This window comes from Moschus berezovskii, chromosome 9, assembly GCF_049115385.1.
Source record: "Moschus berezovskii isolate FMDL1 chromosome 9, NW_MosBer_1.0, whole genome shotgun sequence".
NCBI lineage: Eukaryota > Metazoa > Chordata > Mammalia > Artiodactyla > Moschidae > Moschus > Moschus berezovskii.
The window spans coordinates 105,790,785-105,812,073 of NC_142468.1; the positions used below are offsets into that span (position 1 = coordinate 105,790,785).

The 21,289-nt window shown below is 38.6% G+C and overlaps 1 protein-coding gene and 1 pseudogene across 1 annotated transcript; one reads left to right on the top strand and one right to left on the bottom strand.

Moving 5' to 3' along the window:
* LOC129542138 (GTP-binding protein 10 pseudogene) overlaps positions 1 to 21,147 on the top strand; it is a 60,468-nt pseudogene extending 39,321 nt beyond the window's left edge.
* Positions 1,447 to 9,593, bottom strand: LOC148776954 (olfactory receptor 11H6-like). The gene is made up of 5 exons (XM_088840250.1): positions 9,546 to 9,593; positions 8,202 to 9,242; positions 5,012 to 5,177; positions 1,882 to 2,065; positions 1,447 to 1,741 (listed from the first exon to the last, which is right to left on the bottom strand). Exons 1-5 carry the CDS (start codon positions 9,591 to 9,593, stop codon positions 1,447 to 1,449), a joined length of 1,734 nt encoding a protein of 577 aa, XP_088696376.1.
* Positions 21,148 to 21,289: the final 142 nt, after the last annotated feature.

The following is a 21,289-nucleotide window of genomic DNA, read 5'->3' on the forward strand; positions in this document are numbered from 1 at the left end:
TGTGGAAAATGAAAAGTAAGATCTCTCTTTTCTGTCTTCCTCCTGTGCTCCTTGAGCAATATTTAATTACCTCTGCTTATTTTAAAGACCAGGAGATTAGGTTTCTACCACTGCCCATCTCTTGAAACCAACCCTGGTATCTTTTTGCACATTTATTACCCATGGTCAGGTTCTTCACCCGTTCTCCTTGAGTTATCAAAACAGCTTTCTAATAATTTCTTGTTGATTTCATCAGCCTGTAATTGTCTGGTGAATTGTCTTGTGAATGCAGCTTCCATAAACTCTTGATCACTTTACTGTTCTACTAGAGCAGCTCCAGATTTCCACTGACTAGCAAATTAAGCCCAAACGAGTCAGACTGGCAGTGAGTCCTCTGCTTTGAGGCCCTATCTTTGTACCTAATATCTGACTATATCTTTACAGATATTCTAACTTCCACTCTTGGATTGTTCTGTGAACATAATTTCTTGTATTCAAATCTTTTCATATTATATGCTATTGATATTCTGCCTCCATCACTGATCATGGAAATGTGTGTTTTTCCAAGGTCCATCACCCTCTCAAAAGACTTTCTTTCTTTCTTTCTTTTCAACTGAATATAATCGTCATGTCTCACATGATTCAGAAACCAGTACTCGAGAAAATAAGCACCACACTCGGGGAGTTGGAGAACTCACATTTATTATGCCGGTGGGCCCAGAGAAGTTAACACTCCAGGCTCTGAGCCCCAAACAAAGGGGTTGCAGAATTTTTATACATGGACAGGCCTGATTAAGTTGATTTGCAGGCTTGTGGGGGCTGGGCGATTGCAAAAAACAGTACAGGGGTGAATGAGATAAGAGCCAGTTTCTAGTATTGTGAGTCCCCACTTTCTGAGACCTAAGTGATCCAGACTTTGCAAGGAGCAAGCTGAGTTACAGAGGCAGAAGCAGCAGGAGGTTATGTAAAATTTTAACTTTTCTTCTTCATTCCCTCTCTTGATGCTTCTATCACTCATTGCAGAAAGCATCATCTCATGTTTTGGTAGGACATTCAGAGCTCCCAGTCATTTAGGGGGCTATATTGAGCTCTTAGTATTTGTAACTTTATGAGGGGTTATGAACTGGGTAATATCATTGAGAATACAAGGGCCAAACCAGAGTGCCACAAACAGCATGAAAAGAGGACCTGTTAAAGGGAGAAGCCACGATGCCCAGCTCCAAATATTGTTCCAATTACCCCAGGAATTAGCTCGTTTCTCTCTCCTGTTTGTGATTTGTTCCCTTAGCTGTTGGGCGATGTCCCTATTTCTGATTGGTTTTCATAAAAGCAGCATTCTTCATTCAAAAAGAGGAATAGTCCTCCCTTTTCAACTGTCAGTAGGTCTAGCCCTCTCCTATCCTGTAAAACCACCTCAGCCAAGGAGTCTAGTTGGTCCTGTAATGAAGAGCACAGCAATAATACCAATTAGGGATAGAGGCTAGGGTTGACAATGAAAATCCATTGATATTTTGCTAGCTGGATCCTCAAGCTTCTTTCCTGCATTGACCCGCCAGCTGCTGGAGTGTGGCTGGAGCAAGGCTGAAGAATGCTCAAGCTCCTGCCGTGCATTGACTCGTCAGATTCCGGAGTGACCAGAGCAGGGCTCAGTGTCCTTCGTGGGTGAGGGCCGTTGTCTTTGGAACCGGACCTTGAGGCGGTTTTTGGGGTGCTGAATGCTTTACAGGTGTCCTCATCACAGGAAGTAGTTGCCTTCTTGACTCTGGTGTGGTGGATCCAAGGGATGACACCTATAACTTTAACAGCAGTAGTGGTTGCCAGGAGAACCGTGTGAGGGCCTTTTCAAACTGGCTGAATTGTTTGTTTGTTTTTTTTTTTTTTGTCCTAATCTTTAACCCATACCTCATATCCTGGCTGATAGAATGAACCCAATTGCCCAAAGGAATGGGTGTCCTTTCTAAGGTTTCTCCGGCGATATGGAGAAGACTTTTCCAGGGCCTGGAGGTATCAGGACACCTCAGTTCAGCTAGTTGCTGATGGTCTTCCTTGAGTTGTTTATTACTGGGGGTGGTCTCCCATATAAGATCTCAAAAGGAGAATAGCATGAGGACCTAGGGGTGCATTTACGGAGGGAGATGAGAGTGCACAGAATGATAAGGCAGCTTGTTCTAGCCTTGTCTTGGTGTTGGCCGGGGGATATTCTTGTTGCACTACTACTTGGAAAAACAAACTTAACAAGAAAGCTAAAGATATATGACCCAAAGATTAATAGATGTAGGAAAGCTGCTGAGGGGCTAGCCAGGAGAACCAGGTCCAGACACTGATTCATGAAATTAGTGTTTCTCTAGGTATGAGAAGATGCAAGAATTTGTACTCATAAAAATCTTTACCTGAAAACACCTGATAATCTGAAAGCTTGTTTTTTTATTTTACCCCCAGAGCACAGAATGCCTTATTTTTGCATCTCCACCCTGAACTGTCAAGGTGGTGCTGAAGGTCAGCATCTTGTAATGGTCATGATTTAATCTTTGTGGAGGCAACTGGCAAGGGCCAACTTTCAGTCAGCAGGACCCCTTCATAGCCACATATTTGACCAGGTTTTGGGGACATTTCATGGTCATTGTGTCCTGCAGTGCTGGGAAGGCTCATTCCCAGGTCGAGCAAAGATTCCATTGACAGCCCACTCAGTGTGTTGTCACTAGACCAGGCCTTGTAAGTGGCAAAAGCCTGTGGACCATACCTGTCTTACTAGCCTTTTGGTCCAGGAAAATATTTCCTCTTGTTTCTTCTCATATCTAGAGCTACATTGTTACAATATTGATCTCATATGGAACTGCATATCAGCATTTTATCACAGGCTCAGTCACACATTTGGTAACAAGAAATAATCTTCTGAAGCAAGCTACATAGACAATAATATAGCTACCAGTTATTAGTAAAGTCACAAGCAAGAATTTAAGTCAAGAACTTTCATTGTGTATAGCCTCATATACCCCAGGTCATCTGACTCAGTTAAATGATTATATCCGAATGTTAATCTCCTGGTTGTACATCATGAAGCATCTGACCTTTATCTAAAGATTGGTTACCGAGATAAGCTTTAGAAACAATCTTAGAGTCCTTAATTAAGCTTTTAAGCAATATAACATAACAAGGAACTATCTCAGAAGTGTCTTAGTCAGCACAGACCTTAATTAACAAAACTGAAACGTAATTTTTTCTTTTTTTTGGAGAACTCATTGTGAGGGCATTAACACTGTAGTCAGGAAAGGCTTTAACCCATCAGATAAAAATAAGGTCTGTCAGGGAGCCGGGAAAAGCCACATGGCCGCGTAGGATTCCCATAGCCCTGGTTGTTTGACTTTTAGCTGTTGTTTAACCATTTTTAATTTCCTGATTTAAGAGCAGACTATTGCCATGTTTTAAGGACATCAAGATAGCAAAATCTAACAGTGAGGGTTTTTTTTTTTTTTCTGTAGAAGCAGAATGAGCTTTGTCTACAAATACGATGCCATTTTATGTAAGGAAATTGAGCATTCTCAGGTTTTAATATCTGTTTAGGTTCCTGATATTCTTTCTCTTTCGTGATTTTCTCGCAAATACAAATAAGAGTAAAGACATCACCTTGGGAGAGGATGAGTGAGTGGAGTACTTTGAGAATGCAGGAAAATATATCCTTGTAACATAAATAATCTTTCCTGTTATTAAGAAGAAGGTAGAATTGACAAGCTTGACAACTTATCTCAAAAAAAGAGCGAACAATTTCTGTCCACTGCCCTATTTAATAAGTAGAAATCTTGCCCATGATTTTTACATTATACGTCTCATATTTAAACTGTTCTCTTACACGAAAGTTGGGCTTTTCTGCTGGCTCAGCAGTAAAGAATCTGCCTGCAACGCAGAAGACACAAGAAACGCGGGTTCAGTCCCTGATTTGGGAAGATTCCCTGCAGTAGGACATGACAACCAACTTCAGTATTCATGCTGAGAGAAGCCCATGTACAGATAAGCCTGGCAGGTTACGGTCCATGGGGCCATAAAGACTCGGACACAACTGAAGTGACTGAGCACGGCACATACACGAAAGTTAGATTTAATTAGCAGTGTCCGAATTTTCAGTGAAGGTGATGCTTCCATGGGAAAACCTGGAATTAAAATGTAAAGATTTATGTACATATTTATATATACCAGAGGAATCTGCTTTGTTGTGTCATGACAGAATAAGACCAACCTATATAAGAATTACGTACATTAAACAGAATTTCTCATACTGTCAAGACCATGACTAGTTTCACTAAATAAAATATAGAAATATACACTTAAAAATGGATGAATAAATATCCAAGTGGAGATTTATAAGTAGACAATTTTATATGCAAGTCCAGAAGTATGAGTTGAAGTTGCAAGTGGAGGTAAAAACCTAAGAAGTATCAACATAATGAAATGGCAACATAATCAACATGAATGGCATTTTAAGCTGTTAGATTCTTTGAGATCTGTCTGAACCAGTGCTGAGACACAAGGTGAACCACAAACAACACATATGTAGTTTTTAATATTTATTAGCCACATAAACAATGATTGAAAGAAATAGGTGAAATTAATTTTGATAATATATTTTAACTCAGTTTATCCCAAAGAGTATCATTTAAATTTATAATCAATTTAAACATTGTTAATGAAACATTTACATTCTTTTATTATACTAAGTCTTCAAAATTGGTGTGTGATTTTACAATTATTACATTCTGCATTAGGATTAGTTACATTTCAAGTGGTCAATAGCCACATGTGGGTTATGGCTGTTGTACTTGACAGTGTATGTATACATAGAGAAAACTGAGGTCTAATTAAGGAGCCCAAAAGTTGTTGAGGTTAAACAAGTAAGTGAATTGTCATTTTTCAGAATACAGTTTCTTTGCTTAGAAGGAATAATTGTCCTCTTATTTCACTGGTTTTCCTATTTTAAATCCCAATTTTGGTGGCAAAACCCCCCACTGAGTCCACTGTATTCTGGAAGGAGTTCTCTCACACATCCGTGTACCACCTCCTTGGAGAAAGTCTTTCCTGAAGAACTGTGTCTTCAGCTTCATTGCCCTAATTTGTTCCAAACTGACAGAAGACCCTGCAAGAGCTGCATGGAAGTCCTCCCTCAGACATCGCTTTTTAGGTGAAAATCGCTTTTTAGGTGAAAATCGCTTTTAGGTGAAAGTCAGTAATTTGTGGACAATACTCAGGTACAATCCAATTTACTGTTCTTGCTGTTCAGTCTCTCAGTCATGTCCGACTCTTTGCGACCCCATAGACTACAGCATGCCAGTCTTCCCTGTCCACCACCAACTCCCAGAGCTTGCTCAGTCATGTCCATTGAGTCAGTGATGCCATCCAACCATCTCATCCTTTGTCACCCCCTTTTCCTGCCTTCAATCTTTCCCAGCATCGGGGACTTTCCCAATAAGTTGGCTCTTTGCATCAGGTGGCCAAAGTATTGGAGTTTCAGCTTCAGCTTCAGTCCTTCCAATGAATATTCCAATTTATATACTCTTTCAAAACCAATATTTTATGTGTAAATGCACCGAAAATATCTGGATATATACCCACCAAACTAAACACATCCTGTGGAGAGAAGTAGGTGTGTAGAGGTGTGGAACTGTGAGGATTTTCATTATTTTGTTCTGTTTTTCTTTTTATGATGAAAAATGTTGACTATAAAATATATCATTTGTATAAGTTTTATTTTGTGTATGTAAGTTTTTGAAATGTTGAGAAAATGAAATATAATTCATTCCAATGTAGCTAAATAAGCCCTGGTTATTGAAAAATTTATGTATCTAACATTTAGGGCAAAACCAAATATATTTAATTTCATATTGAATATCTTTTTCAGACATCATGAAAACCTAGATGTAAGGGAAGATCTTAACTATTTAGTTGATTGTGGCCCACTAACCTTCAGGCTAAAACTTTTTGACTCAAAGTGAAAGAGTAAATGAAGAATCTTCTTTATCCCTTCCTTGCCAGTTTTAAGAAAGGCTTGGGGGCAGCCTTAAATCTCACTGCAGTTAATAGAGACTTTCTCAGATGCTGGACAGTTTCCTCCCCTTTAGTTGAACTTCCGTCTCTCAGAACTCCAGAGTGTAGTAATAACTTATAAACTTCATATTAAGTTCTAACAGCACTCATTGTGAGATAGACAAGCCCTCAACTACTCACAATGAAGTTTCTTTCCTCTTACTCATCCTGCTGTGACTTCCATGCTGTTACATCGGTGGATTATTTAGCTAAATCCTAAGTTACGGAACTTCTAAAGAGAACATAACCCAGGCATATCATAGGGGAGTTGAAATGAATGTGTAGTTATACTTGGTATTTTTCTTTTGCTTTTGTTGCCTAGTATCTCAGTAGAGACTTGGAGCTCTTTGTATCTTTGTATAACTGGAGTTTTTATTTCTAGGTATTAACTCTCCCAGCCTCTGAGGCAGCTATAGAAGAGAGATGTACTCTTGGTTGCACCAAGCAGGTACAACTACATCAGATTTTGGGTCAAAATAGTGACGCAGGAAGGAGAAATGGGATGGTAGGGGATAACAATATTGAAATATTGGGGAAAAAAATAGCACTGAAGCAGTTAGCACACTTATTGCAGGAAAGACAAATTCCTAGTGCAGAATTGGCAGGATTTTAGTGCACTGCAGGAGGATTCTTTAGCATCTGAGGCAGATTCAGTATAGGCAACACTGTGCCATCTGGCGGCTCATGGTAGTAGGCATGGCTGTAGGGATAGCGATTTCTCCTCAGACCAGTTCCACAGGATGGTTTGCACATTCATCTTTGATTCTGCGCTTCATCTGTGAGTCTTTCACTTTCACTGATTCTGTGACATTCCTTATATCCCATCAATAAATCTTCCCCATTGTCATGCTTAATCAGCCAAAGTCAGCTTCTGTTGTAAGCAAGTAAGAAACCTGTTATAATTACATCATAGTAGATTTGCCGTAGAAAGGTGCAGTCTCAGTAATCTGCAGAGAGCAAAAAGAAACTAAACCCTTCTGGATTGGTTGGTGCCTGGAATTCTCCTCTGATTTTACGGTGATCCAGCAGCCTCACTACTTAGCATATTCTATTACAGAAAATATTCCCCAAAGTCAGAATAACTTGGAAGAGGGCTTTAAAGCCCTCTTTACTTGTTGTGTGCAAGTAAGAACCCTGTTTTCTACATAAAAACAGAAAACAAATTGAGGTCTGGTTTGGATTGCACATTGTCGGTCAAATCATAAGCTTTTTCTTCACTATATAGAAGAAAATTTACAAACCAACGCCTCCCCCAGAAAAAGAAGTTTTGTGCTACAGTTTAAAATATGATACATATTGTTGAACACATGAAACTTACATAATGTTATAAACCAATGTTGCCTCAATCAATTTTTAATTAAAAAAATAAGATATGAACAATTCAGAGTACAAGCGGATGATCAGGTCAAGCCGAAAAATTTATATCAAGTGCTGACTGCCTTGAAGTAGCTTATATTTAATTGGCAGAGTCTGTTTTCTGGTTTCTCATGCTTATTTTCTGTTAACAGTAAATGTTCCTCTACTTAAAGCTTGGAAGGTGCAGAAACGCAGTTTTGAGTAAGAATACTTAATGATTTGGCACATGTAAACGTGTGCTTGCCTTTGTACTCTCTTCAAAGTTGGACCAAGAATATTCCTTAAGAAGAAACCATATAAATTCCTATTTTAATTTGCTATATACTGTGTGTAGCTCATCAGTTTTAGGTAGTAAGGAAAACACAAGTGGAAAACACTACTGTTTCAGTGACAGATATTGAGTCCTTGATCTTATAAATTGATTGGCTTTTTTTGTGAGCATAGTAAGTTGGTGCTATTTCTCAATTATAGACAACCTTATAATTGGAAAAGCAAAATAGTTGATAAATTTAAAGTGCATAAAACAGTATTAGGATAAAATCCAAGACACAAGTTGGAAGTATGAGTCTTAGTTTTATATATACCAACTTGATTATATTAGTTTTAGGACTACAAAAAAAATCTTTAAAACATCAATTTATATTAATACATTGGTGAATAAAAACTCCATGAAACTTTGCTGCAATAGACCTTTGGAACTGTGGGTATTTTATTTTGAGATAGGATGAGAGTTTTTTGGTGTGTGTAATGAATCATACTTTCATGAGATTAAGAAGTCAAATACTCAGACATGCCCAGAAAAGAATTTTTTTAAATGAGAGAAATTCTGAAATCTTGAGAGAATAATAATGTAAAAATGTATATCGTTTCTCTGTATTTTTAGAAAATTCTGAGGCACAGAGGACTTTCCTCAATGCATCTTTCATATCTTTGTTCTGGAGGCTGTAGATCAGAGGATTAAAGAGTGGGGTTGCCATGCAGTAAAACAGGGTCACAAATTTCTGTGTCCCAGGATGGTTCCTGGAGCCTGGACTCACGTACATCACCATAACTGAGCCACAGAACAAGGAAACCACCAAGAAATGGGAGGCACGTGTAGAAATAGCTTTGTTCCTGCCTGAGCCAGCTGGGACCCGAAGTACAGCTCGCAAAACTAAGGTATAGGACCCAAGAATGTAGAGGAAACTGATGAAAATGATAAGCGAGCTTACAGTGGCACAAGTTAGAGTAGTTTTTGGAACGGGGGCATAGGACAGTGCCAGCAATGGTCCCAGGTCACAGAAAAAATGGTCAATGACATTAAGGCCACAGAAAGGCACCCGGGACATAAGAACTGCAGGCATCAGTATTGATAAAAAGCCACCTGCCCAGCAGAAAACCACTAATCGGGCACAGAGTTGATAGGTCATGATGGTGGGGTAATGCAGAGGTCGACAGATGGCAAGGAACCGATCAAAGGACATCGCAGATAGAAAGTAGCCCTCAGCTGCACACATGGAGAAGAAGAAGTAGAACTGGAGCAGGCAGCCAGCATAGGAGATGCTCTTGGTCTGGGAGATGATGTTGGCCAACACTTTGGGCACATCAGAACTGACATAGCAGATCTCCAGGAAGGAGAAGTTAGCCAGGAGGATGTACATGGGTGTATGGAGCTTCTGGCTTGACCACACAGCACAGATGATGGCTGCGTTCCCAAGGAGGGTCAGGAGGTAGATGAGGGAGAATATGACAGAGAGGAGGATCTGGATCTCCCTGCGGCAGGGGAAGCCCAGGAGAATGAACTCACTCACAGACCCAGAGATATCACTGGCTTCTGAGAGGTGCATTCTTCTGATCTGTGAAGGGAATGATCATTAGATTAGCCATTTCTTTCTCTTGAAAAGTCATTTTTTAATTTTCTGACTTCTGTTTATTCCTTTAATGCACTTTTGTGAAAGGGCTCCATATGGTTCTGATTTTAACTCATTTCCCAATGATCTAGCTTAGTCCAATGAGAGCAGATTTCTGAGAACCCCAGCCAATATGTTACTATATGCTCCCACAGCGCCCACTGTAACAGTCTCCATTTTTTTCAGAGTACAAATTTCACTGACATCATATAACATGGAGTCCAGATTGTTTTCTATGTTTGCATTTACCTTAATTCTTCCTTGATGTAAAGTTCCATAAGATACACCCTCATACATCCATGTAATTTCTTTTCTCCTCATTGCAAAGAAAATTTTATTTAGAATTTTGGAAAATTCTAAGAAAAATCAAAGTTCAAATTAACATGGTAACACATGATAACTAGAGTTATTGTGGTGATCATTTTGTAGTGTATGAAAATACTGAATCATGATCCTGTACACCTAAAACTAATATAATATTGCAAGTCTATTTTATTTCAATTAAAAAAAAATGGCCTGGCAATATTCATAGCAGAAAAGTGGAATTCAAGGCTTGTCTTCAATAAGACAAAGAGAATCATTTTATATGAATAAGAGGTAAAAGATGAATGAAAAAATATTAAAGCTTGTCATGTTGTAAAAAAATAATAAATTACTATGAAGTTGAATTAGGTCAGTACAAAAAGAGTACCTTACTATGTTGTCAGTTAACATTTTCTCAGGCTATCTGTCCTGGATGGCTCTGTTAACGGAAGCAGGGTGCTGAAGACATTGCCACAAATTCCATTTTAGACAGTACCTATTAGTTTCTTAGAGCTGGTATTTAACTTCTACTTGCTGAGCCAACAGCTAAACTGATACAGAGAAAAAAGGACCTTCGTTGGCTTCTCTTCTTTAATTAGGAGATCCTGGCTCTCAAATAGAAAAACAGCAAGAGGCAGATGGAGAAAACTTGTCTCTTTGCTTAGATGGCTGCAAAAGTATATTGTGCATGTACTACAGCTTTTCCTCCTTGACCCAAATTCTGATTTATGATAAAGAAGAGTTTTAGCAAGGCTACTAACAAAAGCTGGAAATCACCATCTTTGACCTGCCCTGCGTCCTAATTTTTGGCACTTTTATGAAAGTGAAAGTCACTCAGTCGTGTCCAACTCTTTGTGACGCCATGGACTGTACATCCATGGAATTCTCCAGGCCAGAATACTGGAACGGGTAGCCTTTCCCTTTTCCAGGGGATCTTCCCAACCCAGGGATTGAACCCAGGTTTCTGGCATTGCAGTCGGATTCTTTACCAGCTGAGCCAAAAGGAAAGCGCAAGAATACTGGAGTGGGTAGCCTATCCCTTCCCCAATGGATCTTACAGACCCAGGAATCGAACTGGGGTCTCCTGCATTGCAGGCGGATTCTTTACCAACTGAGCTATCAGGGAAGCCCTCTGACTTGAACCAATTTCTGAACATTTTTAAAAAATTTGACGTCTAAGGTAGTGAGCAAAGAGCACCCGCTGTTATGTATGAAGCATTTATTGTGACCATCACTTAACATTCATTATCTCAATAAATTCTCCTCCCTCTGCTTTCCAGTTCTAGAGCCTTAAGAAAAAACACCTTCACATTTCTAAATGTAGCGCTGAATTTTACTGTCACTCTGAGCACGTTGATTCTAAAATCCAACTTTTTCCCCTACACAGATGTCAGCTATGTATGTATTAGCTGTGTTTCCTTATTGTGTTTTATTCAATTTGTTCATCTGCCACTTGCCTATATCAAATTTCCACTCGTGCATGTGGAGGACTAGCCTCAGGAAAGCTGTGTTAGTGATTGAGGCTATATACTATAGGAAAAGATTATTTACATATTTCTCACTGTCTCTCTCTATAGGATACATCAGATACATCACTAAGATGGTGAGGCGGGTATCTTCCAAACTAGCAGCTTCCATCAAATGCCAAAGGGAGATCAAGTATAAAAAGAGTTTTGTGTTCATTCAGAAAGACCAACAGATGGATGAGTTGAAATGAACTATAAGCTATACATCCCAGGTGATGGGCTCATTGGAGAAAACTTTGACTGGAAATTCAGTGATGGGAAGGGATGATATGATGCTTTAAATCAGAAGTAGACAACCTAAATTTTCAATATTGGATATTTAGCTAAAATATGTGTAGTAAGAGCCATCACACTTTTTACTGTGACCATAATTTTACTTATACAGTTGAACTGGCTATGGTGGGTAAATATAGAGTTGAACTGACTGTGGTGGGTAAGATTGTGTGTAAACAGGGCAAAGAAACTTGATAAAGAAAGAAAAATAGTGGAATGAAGGTGCGTTGCAGGGGTGTTATATTTTAATGGGAAATCCCCCTTCACTCACGGTCAGAATCAGTGTAAACCCACCTCAAAATTAAGGTAAGGATAAGAGTATTTGAGGAGGAGTCTTTGATGTTTTAACGTAGGCTCTTGAATGAGCAGACGTTAATCAGAATTCAAAGTAAGAAAAAGGAAAATGTCATCAGAAAGAAAGAGAAAGAAACAACAAATTTTCTTTCAGATTTTTATCTGTAATACAACTTGGTACTCTCATGAATGTCTTCCTTCCTTTCCTGATTAAAAACTCCTCTGTTCCTGCCTCACTGTTCTAAGTTCAATTCACCCAGGGCCCTTCTCTCCCTGCCTTGGGTCACTGTGGACTCTACCTGAGACTATATGTTGATTTTTCCTTTCACTGCAAATACAGGAATTCTTCAGTCTTAATTACACTTAATGAAAATAAATATCGATTACTTACAAAAGTTTTCTCTCCTTTGAAGTGATATGAAGCTCATTAGCTTCTATCATTTCTTTACCTGAAAAATAATGCCAAACAGAGAAATGTCAGCTCAAAATTTCCTGATGGGATTTTTGAACAATTGTATGCTGGACAGATGTGATTCTACCAGGAATAATAAAGATTTTGTAAAAAGTTATATATCAGTTGATATATTACCTTGTTTATCATATGAAATATATTTATAAATAAAAATCCAAAGGACCGTTCACAGCCCTCTTTCTGTAGCAATAATACACACAGTGGACATTGCAGCAGGCAGTTGAGGGGCTACCACTGTGCCCTCTTAAAGATCCTAGATGAAGAATTTGGGGGTCCTGGTGACACTTTGCCACACTTTGAGCCTCACAAAGGATTCTCTTTAACTGCAAAAAAAGAATAAAATGCCAAGAAACTCTCCGTTTTACTATGTATACCTTTCTGGCCACATACTGTCCCTAGAGGCCATCCCTCAGGAGCAGCAGGGACAATCAGAGGGCATCATTCAATCCCCAAGTGTGTTTTACTTTCAGTGTTGTGCTCAAAGCTGAAAAGGCCTTCCTGAATCCATCGGTGAGACTGTCACCTAGTAATGGCCCCTCTAATTTGCTGCTCACCTGACACCCACAGACAGGCTCTGGATTTAAAACCAGCTCCATATTGGATATCACCAGTTGCTTTAAGGCTCCCAGAGCTCCCCTGTTAGCATATGTGTTTCTTCAAATGACATTGAAAGTTCACTTTAACAAATTCCCAGATCCTGAGTATCTTCCTGTGGGAGCATGCTCGGTTGGCCAGTTGTCTGACTCTTTATGATCCTGTGCACTATAGCCCACCAGTCTCCTCTGTCTGTGGGATTTTCCCAGCAAGAATACTGGAGTGGGTTGCTATATCCTCTTCCAGGGAATCTTTCTGACCCAGGGATCGAACTTGTATCTTGCATCTCCTGCATTGGCAGGCAGATTCTTTACCACTGAGCCACTGAGGAAGCCCAAGTCTCTTCCCTATGACCCACTAAAAAGGTAACCTCCCTGCCTATCTTTATCAGTCTGTACAGCAGTGTTAAAAGTTGGTCTGCATTCCCTGAGTAGACTTTTGGTGGCAGGAACTGATTCCCAGTGAAATTGTACAGTGGCTTTCAATCCTCATGAGAATAAGAAAACCTAGGGTCTCACTTGTTCAGAGCCTCCTATCATACCCTCAACCACAAGGATTTTATGTCTTCTTATGTTTTCCAATTATCTTCTCCTGTCTCAATGGATATAAACACTCTACCCGGTTTTTATTGTGTTTAGGTGATAGTACCTGCTATTTGCTGATTACTATGCCAGCAGATTTCATATGTGTTATCTATTATATATGTGTGCATGCTCAGTTATAAGTCATGTCCGACGCTTTGTGACCCCATGGACTATACCTGGCTGGGTTCCTCTATCCATGGAATTCCCCAGGCAAGAATACTGGAGTGGGTTGTCCTTTGCTCCTCCAGGTTATCTTCCCAACCCAGGGATTGAACCTGGGTCTCCTGCATTGCAGGCAGATTCTTTACCACTGAGCCATGTGGGAAGTCCTATCAAATACTTGTAAATCTCATTAAACTCTTTGAAATACTGTCTTATCCTTTTAAAATGATTGAACAGAAGCCCACAGAGGGTAAGAGTTTATATTTGGCTCTAACTCAACTTGGTTTATCTTTTCTACATATAGGGTGACTGGAGTGAAAAGTTATATCTAATCTTCCCATGGCTTCTACCTGTTATTCTTTCCTGGTCATTGTTATGTCTTTCTATCCCTCTGGGAAAATTCTATTAATATTGTTATTTTGGCTTCTTGGCTTCCTTAAGTAGTTTTACTTCAAACATTATATTTGAGAAGGCTGTTCAGAATCTGGTTTATGGCTTAACATCTTATTTTATCTTGATAAAACAAATTTGTCTGAAAAATGATTGCTATTGTGAACAAAGATTTGTTTAAAATAGTTATTGCCCATAAGCAGCTTTCAAGGTAATGAGCTACTTTGGCAAAAGTTCCAGCAAAAATCCCATTCAAGGACAGAACTTTAATTCTTTTTTATTCTTTGCTGTGTAAGCAGACACAGAGTAGTCTTGACAATGAGGTGCATTTGAATTCTCGGTAATACTGTTCCTGCCTGAAAACTCCCATGGACAGAGGAGCCTAGCAGGCTATAATCCATAGGGTCGCAAAGAGTTGAACACAACTGAGTATGAGCTTGCAGTGCCTCCCAGCAAGGTAGGGGTCAGACCAGATTCAGATGTTACTTCTGTTCGACTCTCTATTTCTTGTGCTAGACTCCATCTTTCTTCTCCAAGCTTTAGTTATTTTAGCACAGAGATACCAGGTGTCCAAAACCAGGCAGAAAGTCTCTAATCCAAGCTGACAAAGGCAGCAATATTGGAAGTAGCCCACTCACTCTGTTTGATGTTCACTAGTTCCAGCAGAAAGCAACCTGGGGGAAAGATAATTCTGAGTTAATAGTGACCAGGTCCTTTTACTGTAGCCCTGCTTCCTGTTGCTTCTTCTAGTAATGACTTAGAAGGATTTTCCATTGGAAGCACCAGTGATGTATCTGCAAGTCATAGAATCACTTATACTCTCACATTGTGTTTGGAGACTCATCTTTAAACTCCTCCCTCAGTGACTTGCTTATAAAAACTTCTTTTCATTCTTTGTTGCTTTGATGATGACTGTCTAACCTTTTCAAACATTTTGTTACTGATAATGTATATTGTCAGTATTTCATTAGCATGTAACCTTCCAAATCAGTTCTTTCCCTTTTTAACTCCAGAAACACCTCAGAAACCAATCTTCTCAGATAGGTCAATTGCCTCAAGAAAGAAAGCCATCCTGGTTCTGGGCAAATTGGACCTTCCCAGGCACTCTTTTTGTTCCAGGCAGGATATTGTGGAAGGTAGGCAGCTAAGCCCCAAGGACTGTGTTGAACCAGGTTCAGCTTTGGGCAATATGGCCCAGGATACCAGGTCCCTCTCTTGGCACAGCCTTCCCCAGGCCATACATTAGGACTCTTACTGTTGCTGTGTTCCTTGTGAATTTGGGCAGAAGAGAGAAGTGGCCGAATACATATACTTGTCACTTTATACTTGACTTTAGATCGATGATATCCAAACTGTTGGAGATGATATAGGTAGTGCTTAATTTCACCATTCTGCTTCATTTGTTCTCGCCAAACATGTCCTGTACATTAAATAATGAATTTTCAAATGAAAGCGAATTTAACTAATTCTGAGAATTTTCTGGTCTTTTGAGAGTCTCCCATGCAACTTTGATATGACTGCTAATCTCAGACAAGAGGTGGAATCCCTGACTCAGAAGAAGTTGGGCAGAAATAGAATTTTAATAGGCTTGAAAGCAGGCACCTGGCACTGGCTCGGAGAGACTCCAATTATGTAAAAAATGCGTTACACCCATATCTTTCCTCACTCCCTCCACTGTTCCACCCACTTCATATTGTCTTTAGAGCACTGTTTTGTGATTTTCTTTTTCTCCTCTTGGTTTCTTCCCAAATGCTGATTGATTTAATCAGTTGATGGACATGAGTTTAGGTAAACTCCGGGAGTTGGTGATGGACAGGGAGGCCTGGCGTGCTGTGATGTATGGGATCGCAAAGAGTCGGACACCACTGAGTGACTGAACTGAACTGAGGAACATAATCATTTTATGGTTACAGCGTAATATAAGTAGTTCTCTCTTGTTGGACATTTAGATTGCTTTGCAAGTTTTTTCTATTACAAACTATTCTGTGATGATGTTCTCTTACAGTGAATTAGTATAAGTGTATTAGCTGATCAAAATGTATATATAATTTTAAGACTTTTCTTTGCCATATTGCTAGATTGCTTTCTAAAAGTGTTGCCCTAACTTAGTCTAACCAGCAGATAGTGAGAATGCTCATTTTCCTCACATGTGAAACACACACACACATACAGCTTATTATAATTCTGTCTAAAAATTACCATTATGAATATTTTAAAGTAATGTGTCATTATTTTAATGTGTATTTATTTAATTAGTAATTTGGTTGAGTCTAAGAAGTGTTTTTTATCATTTTGCCTTTTTTTCCTTTTCATTTATATATATAACATTTTTCTAATCATGTGTTCATTTTTCTTGATTTAAAATAATTTCTTATAACATATTTATATTTTCCATTTTTGATGTTTTACCTATTCAATACATGTGCATAGCAATTTTTTGAACCAAAGCTATTTTTTATGTAGTCACATATGCACTCTTTCTCTTAATGGTTTATACTTTGGTTTTATGCTTAGGAATATATTCACATCTTGAGATTACATATTGATAACATATATGATGTAGAATTGAAAGATGTCTGATTTTGTGAACAGAAAATGTGTGCAATTATCAACAGGGAAACACAACCAGTCTCCAGTACTTGTAGCAATTTCAGAAAGGATAAATTTCAGAAGGATAAACCCCTTCTCCATAAAGGAAGGGGTTAGTGTAATCAACTTGCCATCAAGTGGCTGGCTCTAGTGACTTCTGAGACACTCTGAGGCAGAAATTTGAAAGATATGTGGTGGTTTTGAAGTGGGACATTGTTCAGTTCAATTCAGTTCAGTTCAGTCGCTCAGTCGTGTCCGACTCTTTGCGACCCCATGAATCACAGCACACCAGGCCTCTCTGTCCATCACCAACTCCCGGAGTTCACTCAAACTCATGTCCACAGAGTCGGTGATGCCATCCAGCCATCTCATTCTCTGTCGTCCCCTTCTCCTTCCTCCCGCCCCCAACCTTTCCCAGCATCAGGGTCTTTTCCGGTGAGTCAACTCATCGCATGAGGTGGCCAAAGTATTGCAGTTTCAACTTTAGCATCAGTCCTTCCAATGAACACCCAGGATTGATCTCCTTTAGAATGGACTGGTTGGATCTCCTTGCAGTCCAAGGGACTCTCAAGAGTCTTCTCCAACACCACAGTTCAAAAACATCAATTCTTCGGCGATCAGCTTTCTTCACAGTCCAATTCTCACATCCATACATGACCATGGGAAAAACCATAGCCTTGACTAGACGGACCTTTGTTGGCAAAGGAATGTCTCTGCTTTGTAATATGCTATCTAGGTTGGTCATAACTTTCCTTCCAAGGAGTAAGCGTCTTTTAATTTCATGGCTGCAGTCAGCATCTACAGTGATTTTGGAGCCCCCAAAAATAAAGTCTGACACTGTTTCCACCGTTTTCCCATCTATTTCCCATGAAGTGATGGGACCAGATGCCACGATCTTTATTTTCTGAATGTTGAGCTTCAAGCCAACCTTTTCACTCTCCTCTTTCACTTTCATCAAGAGGCTTTTGAGTTCCTCTTCACTTTCTGCCATAAGGGTAGTGTCATGTGCATATCTGAGGTTATTGATATTTCTCCCAGTATGAGTTAAAATTCATGTAGAACTATTCAGTACAACTGTAGCTGAAAAAGAAGCTTACCAAAAGTATCTGCTACAATAAACATCTGGCTCCATTACCATTTACTAGTGTGATATTTGGGAAATTCCTGAACCTCACTAAAACTGTTAATTTTCTAATTTTTTAACATAGTGTTGGTAATAACTTGCTCCAGAAGGTTGTTATATGTATAAAATAAATGCATATTATATGTATATAATAAATGAAGTGACTGTTCTCAAATTACTCAGTGTGATAACAGTTCCATCAGGTGATTTGGGAGAAAATAAAGTTATTTTGTCAAAATTGGATAAAATTCCATTTCAGTACATGATTTTTGGAGATTTATAATACTTACAATGTTTTGAAGACTTCATGAATTTGCTTACTTTGGTGTAACCCTTTACTTGCTTTATTTAAGAATGGCACTTAAAAAAGCTGAGCAGACAGTTTTTCTCCTTTCCTATTAACTTCACATGGATTATTCCTAGAAAAGCATGTTGGTAAATTTGGAGATAGTTTACATAAGTGGTTTAGCTCAGGATCAGCACTGATAAATTCTTAGAAATAGTAGGACATGTAATTGAAATAAAGGAAGTAGCCTGCAAGGCTGACCTCTGTATGAGAGGAGGTAAGAATTTACTTTATGATTTGGAATGAATGTCCAAATGGTGAGACTGGTCCAGATGGTGAGATTGAGGGAAGTATCTGAGGGAAGTGGTAAAACAAGAGATTGTTTATTGAGTAGATAGACTTTGCTTGTATCCTTGTAAATAATCTCCTAAAATAAACTAGACAAATTTGAAGTTTAGATTTCACTATATCCTTAATTCATAAAGTCCTGAATTAAGCAAAAGTTACTAAAAAACTTGAATTTTATTTCGTTTTAATTAATTAATTAATTTCATTCCATTTTAAGTGTCAGCAGCCTGAATTACGAGGTGTTTCTGATACGTAAAGTGTGAGATGCAAAAAGCCTAGTTAATTATTATCGCAAAATCGGTTACAAATGCAGAAACCACACACCTTTGGAAGCAACAGTACATTTTATTCACTACACATTCTCATCTCTTTTCCCTATCTGCTTTAAGAAAGCTAGATGACTGTAGGGTGAGCAAACCATAAGCACCCAGAAGGAAATAATAGTTAAAATAATCAGGGAAACAGCATCTTATGTTAAAGATATTTTGGATGATGTTCTTAATTAAGCATTTTTACTTAGGTAGATAATTTGTCCAGGCAATTGTTCACCCATTCAGTCCACTTTGTGAAATAGGACAGAAAAAACTTGCTATAGAACCCCCAGAAATTCTGACCGTCCTTGTCCAGACAACCTCAGATTCTTGGTTCTTTCTTAAAGGAAGTCCAATTACAGTTGTACTTCACTTTGTGGAATAGATGATTTTCTGAAGGCTATAAATGTGGCTCCCTAAATTACACTTTATTTCTCTGTTATATTCTTAGAATCATCTTTAAAAAATACGTGCTAGTGGTGAAAATAAAATGCATAAACAAACATTTGTAACTATATATTTTAAAAAGATCTTTAGACACATTTTAGATAATACTTAATATGTCACATGGCAAAAATACCGAAATAAAATATGGTCCTACAGCATGTCAGTTGACACTGGATTTGCAGCAAAGAGAGAAGTCCTGACTAATGCCCTTTACATTTAGCATATATCTTAACTTTATTGAATAAACACGAGCCACTAAGTTCCTAATTCTTATTTTGAGTACTTTCTGACTTACTACTTAATATGCACCTAAGGCTGTTTGTTTCTTTACGATCCTTAGAGTAGAAACAGGAATTATTCTTTGGAAGAGAGTAAAAAGATCACACCTGTACGGCTGTACTTTTTTCATACGGTAATCCTTACATTCTGTGGCTACCAGTGGAGAAGATGTTGCAGTGTAAATACCAAAACAAGTTTATGAATCCTCTTGAATCCTTATATGTTGCTTCAATTCTGAAACACAAAGCATATTTATACTTCCTTTTAGAAGCTTGGTTATGATGACAAGTTCAATTTTCTTAAGACAATTTTATTTCTTAAAAATGACTAATCCGCTTTGCAGGCATGGTGCGCTGCAGTTGCATGCTGTTCAGAAAGTATGGAAACTTCATTGATAACCTGAGACTCTTCACCAAGGGAGGAAGTGGTGGAATGGGCTACCCTCGTTTAGGTGGAGAAGGTGGAAAAGGTGGTGACGTCTGGATTGTAGCCCATAACAAAATGACTTTAAAACAACTTAAGGATAAATATCCTCAGAAACGGTTTGTGGCTGGAGAAGGAGCAAACAGTCGAGTTAGTGCACTGAAAGGCTCCAAAGGGAAAGACTGTGAAATTCCTGTCCCTGTGGGTGTTTCAGTAACTGATGACAGTGGTAACGTTATAGATTCCCAAATGCTGGAAAATCCTCTTTGCTAAGTGAGATTTCTTATGCAAAACCTACAATTGCAGATTATGCATTTACAACAATAAAGCCTGAACTCGGAAAAATTATGTATAGTGATTTCAAACAGATATCAGTAGCTGATCTTCCTGGTTTAATAGAAGGAGCACATATGAACAAAGGAATGGGCCACAAATTCCTCAAGCATATAGAAAGAACTAAACAACTGCTTTTTGTTGTTGATATTTCTGGATTTCAGCTTTCTTCCCAAACTCATTACAGAACTGCTTTTGAAACCATAATACTGCTTTCAAAAGAGTTAGAGTTGTACAAAGAGGAACTTCAGACAAAATCTGCACTCTTAGCAGTAAATAAAATGGACTTGCCAGATGCACAGGATAAGTTCCATGTACTGATGAACCAACTCCAGAATCCTAAAGAATTTTTGCATTTATTTGAAAAACACATGATTCCAGAGAGGACTGTGGAATTCCAACACATCATCCCCATCTCTGCAGTTACTGGAGAAGGAATCGATGAACTAAAGAACTGTGTAGGGAAATCTCTGGATGAACACGCCAACCAGGAAAATGATGCATATCATAAGAAGCAGTTGCTTAATCTACATATTTCCAATACAATATCTTATAGTGAGCCACCATCAAAGAATGCTGTTTCTAGTCCTAGAATGGATGTAACTTAAATATATGAAAAGTGATACTGAAATTGTGTTCATTTGAAAGCTCTTTGACATTTTTTAGAATGTTGGTTGTTACTAACCTGCTGTATATACCATCATTCAAGAACCATATTTTTAAAGATGTTTTGTAGTTAAGTTTGTCAACAGATAAAAAAATAACCAAGGGTTAAAAATGACAGTTTATAATGTTATGGCCATCCACGTGTAATAACATCCTATAGTATTCTATCTGTATGTCTCTGCTGCTGCTGCTGAATCACTTCAGTCGTATCCGACTCTGTGTGACCCCATAGACGGAAGCCCACCCGGCCCTGGGATTCTCCAGGCAAGAACACTGGAGTGGGTTGCCATTTCCTTCTCCAATGTGTGAAAGTGAAAGTGAAGTCGCTCAGTCGTGTCCGACCCTTAGCGACCCCATGGACTGCAGCCTACCAGGCTCCTCTATCCATGGGATTTTCTAGGCAAGAGTACTGGAGTGGCTCTAGTGAGATAATTTTTAAGATTATAAAACAGGGTTCCTTATGAGCAACCAGGTTTTATTTGTTTGTTTTTGAGTTTGTCATTACCTGGTTCTCCTAAATTTGTAATAGTTCTTTTTTTTTTTTTTTTGAACAACCTCAAACTCCTGATTTTGAACATATTCACTTATAA

Bases quoted from the DNA above. Each gene is read 5' to 3' on its own strand.
- LOC148776954 (XM_088840250.1), bottom strand. From the start codon at position 9,593: ATGTATGAGGGTGTATCTTATGGAACTTTACATCAAGGAAGAATTAAG. The intron at 2,066-5,011 runs GTGAGAGAACTC...TCTCCTTTTGAG, and splicing joins AGGAGGTGGTACACGGATGT to ATCTTATATGGGAGACCACC. The intron at 1,742-1,881 runs GTATGGGTTAAA...CCACCACACCAG, and splicing joins TCTATCAGCCAGGATATGAG to AGTCAAGAAGGCAACTACTT.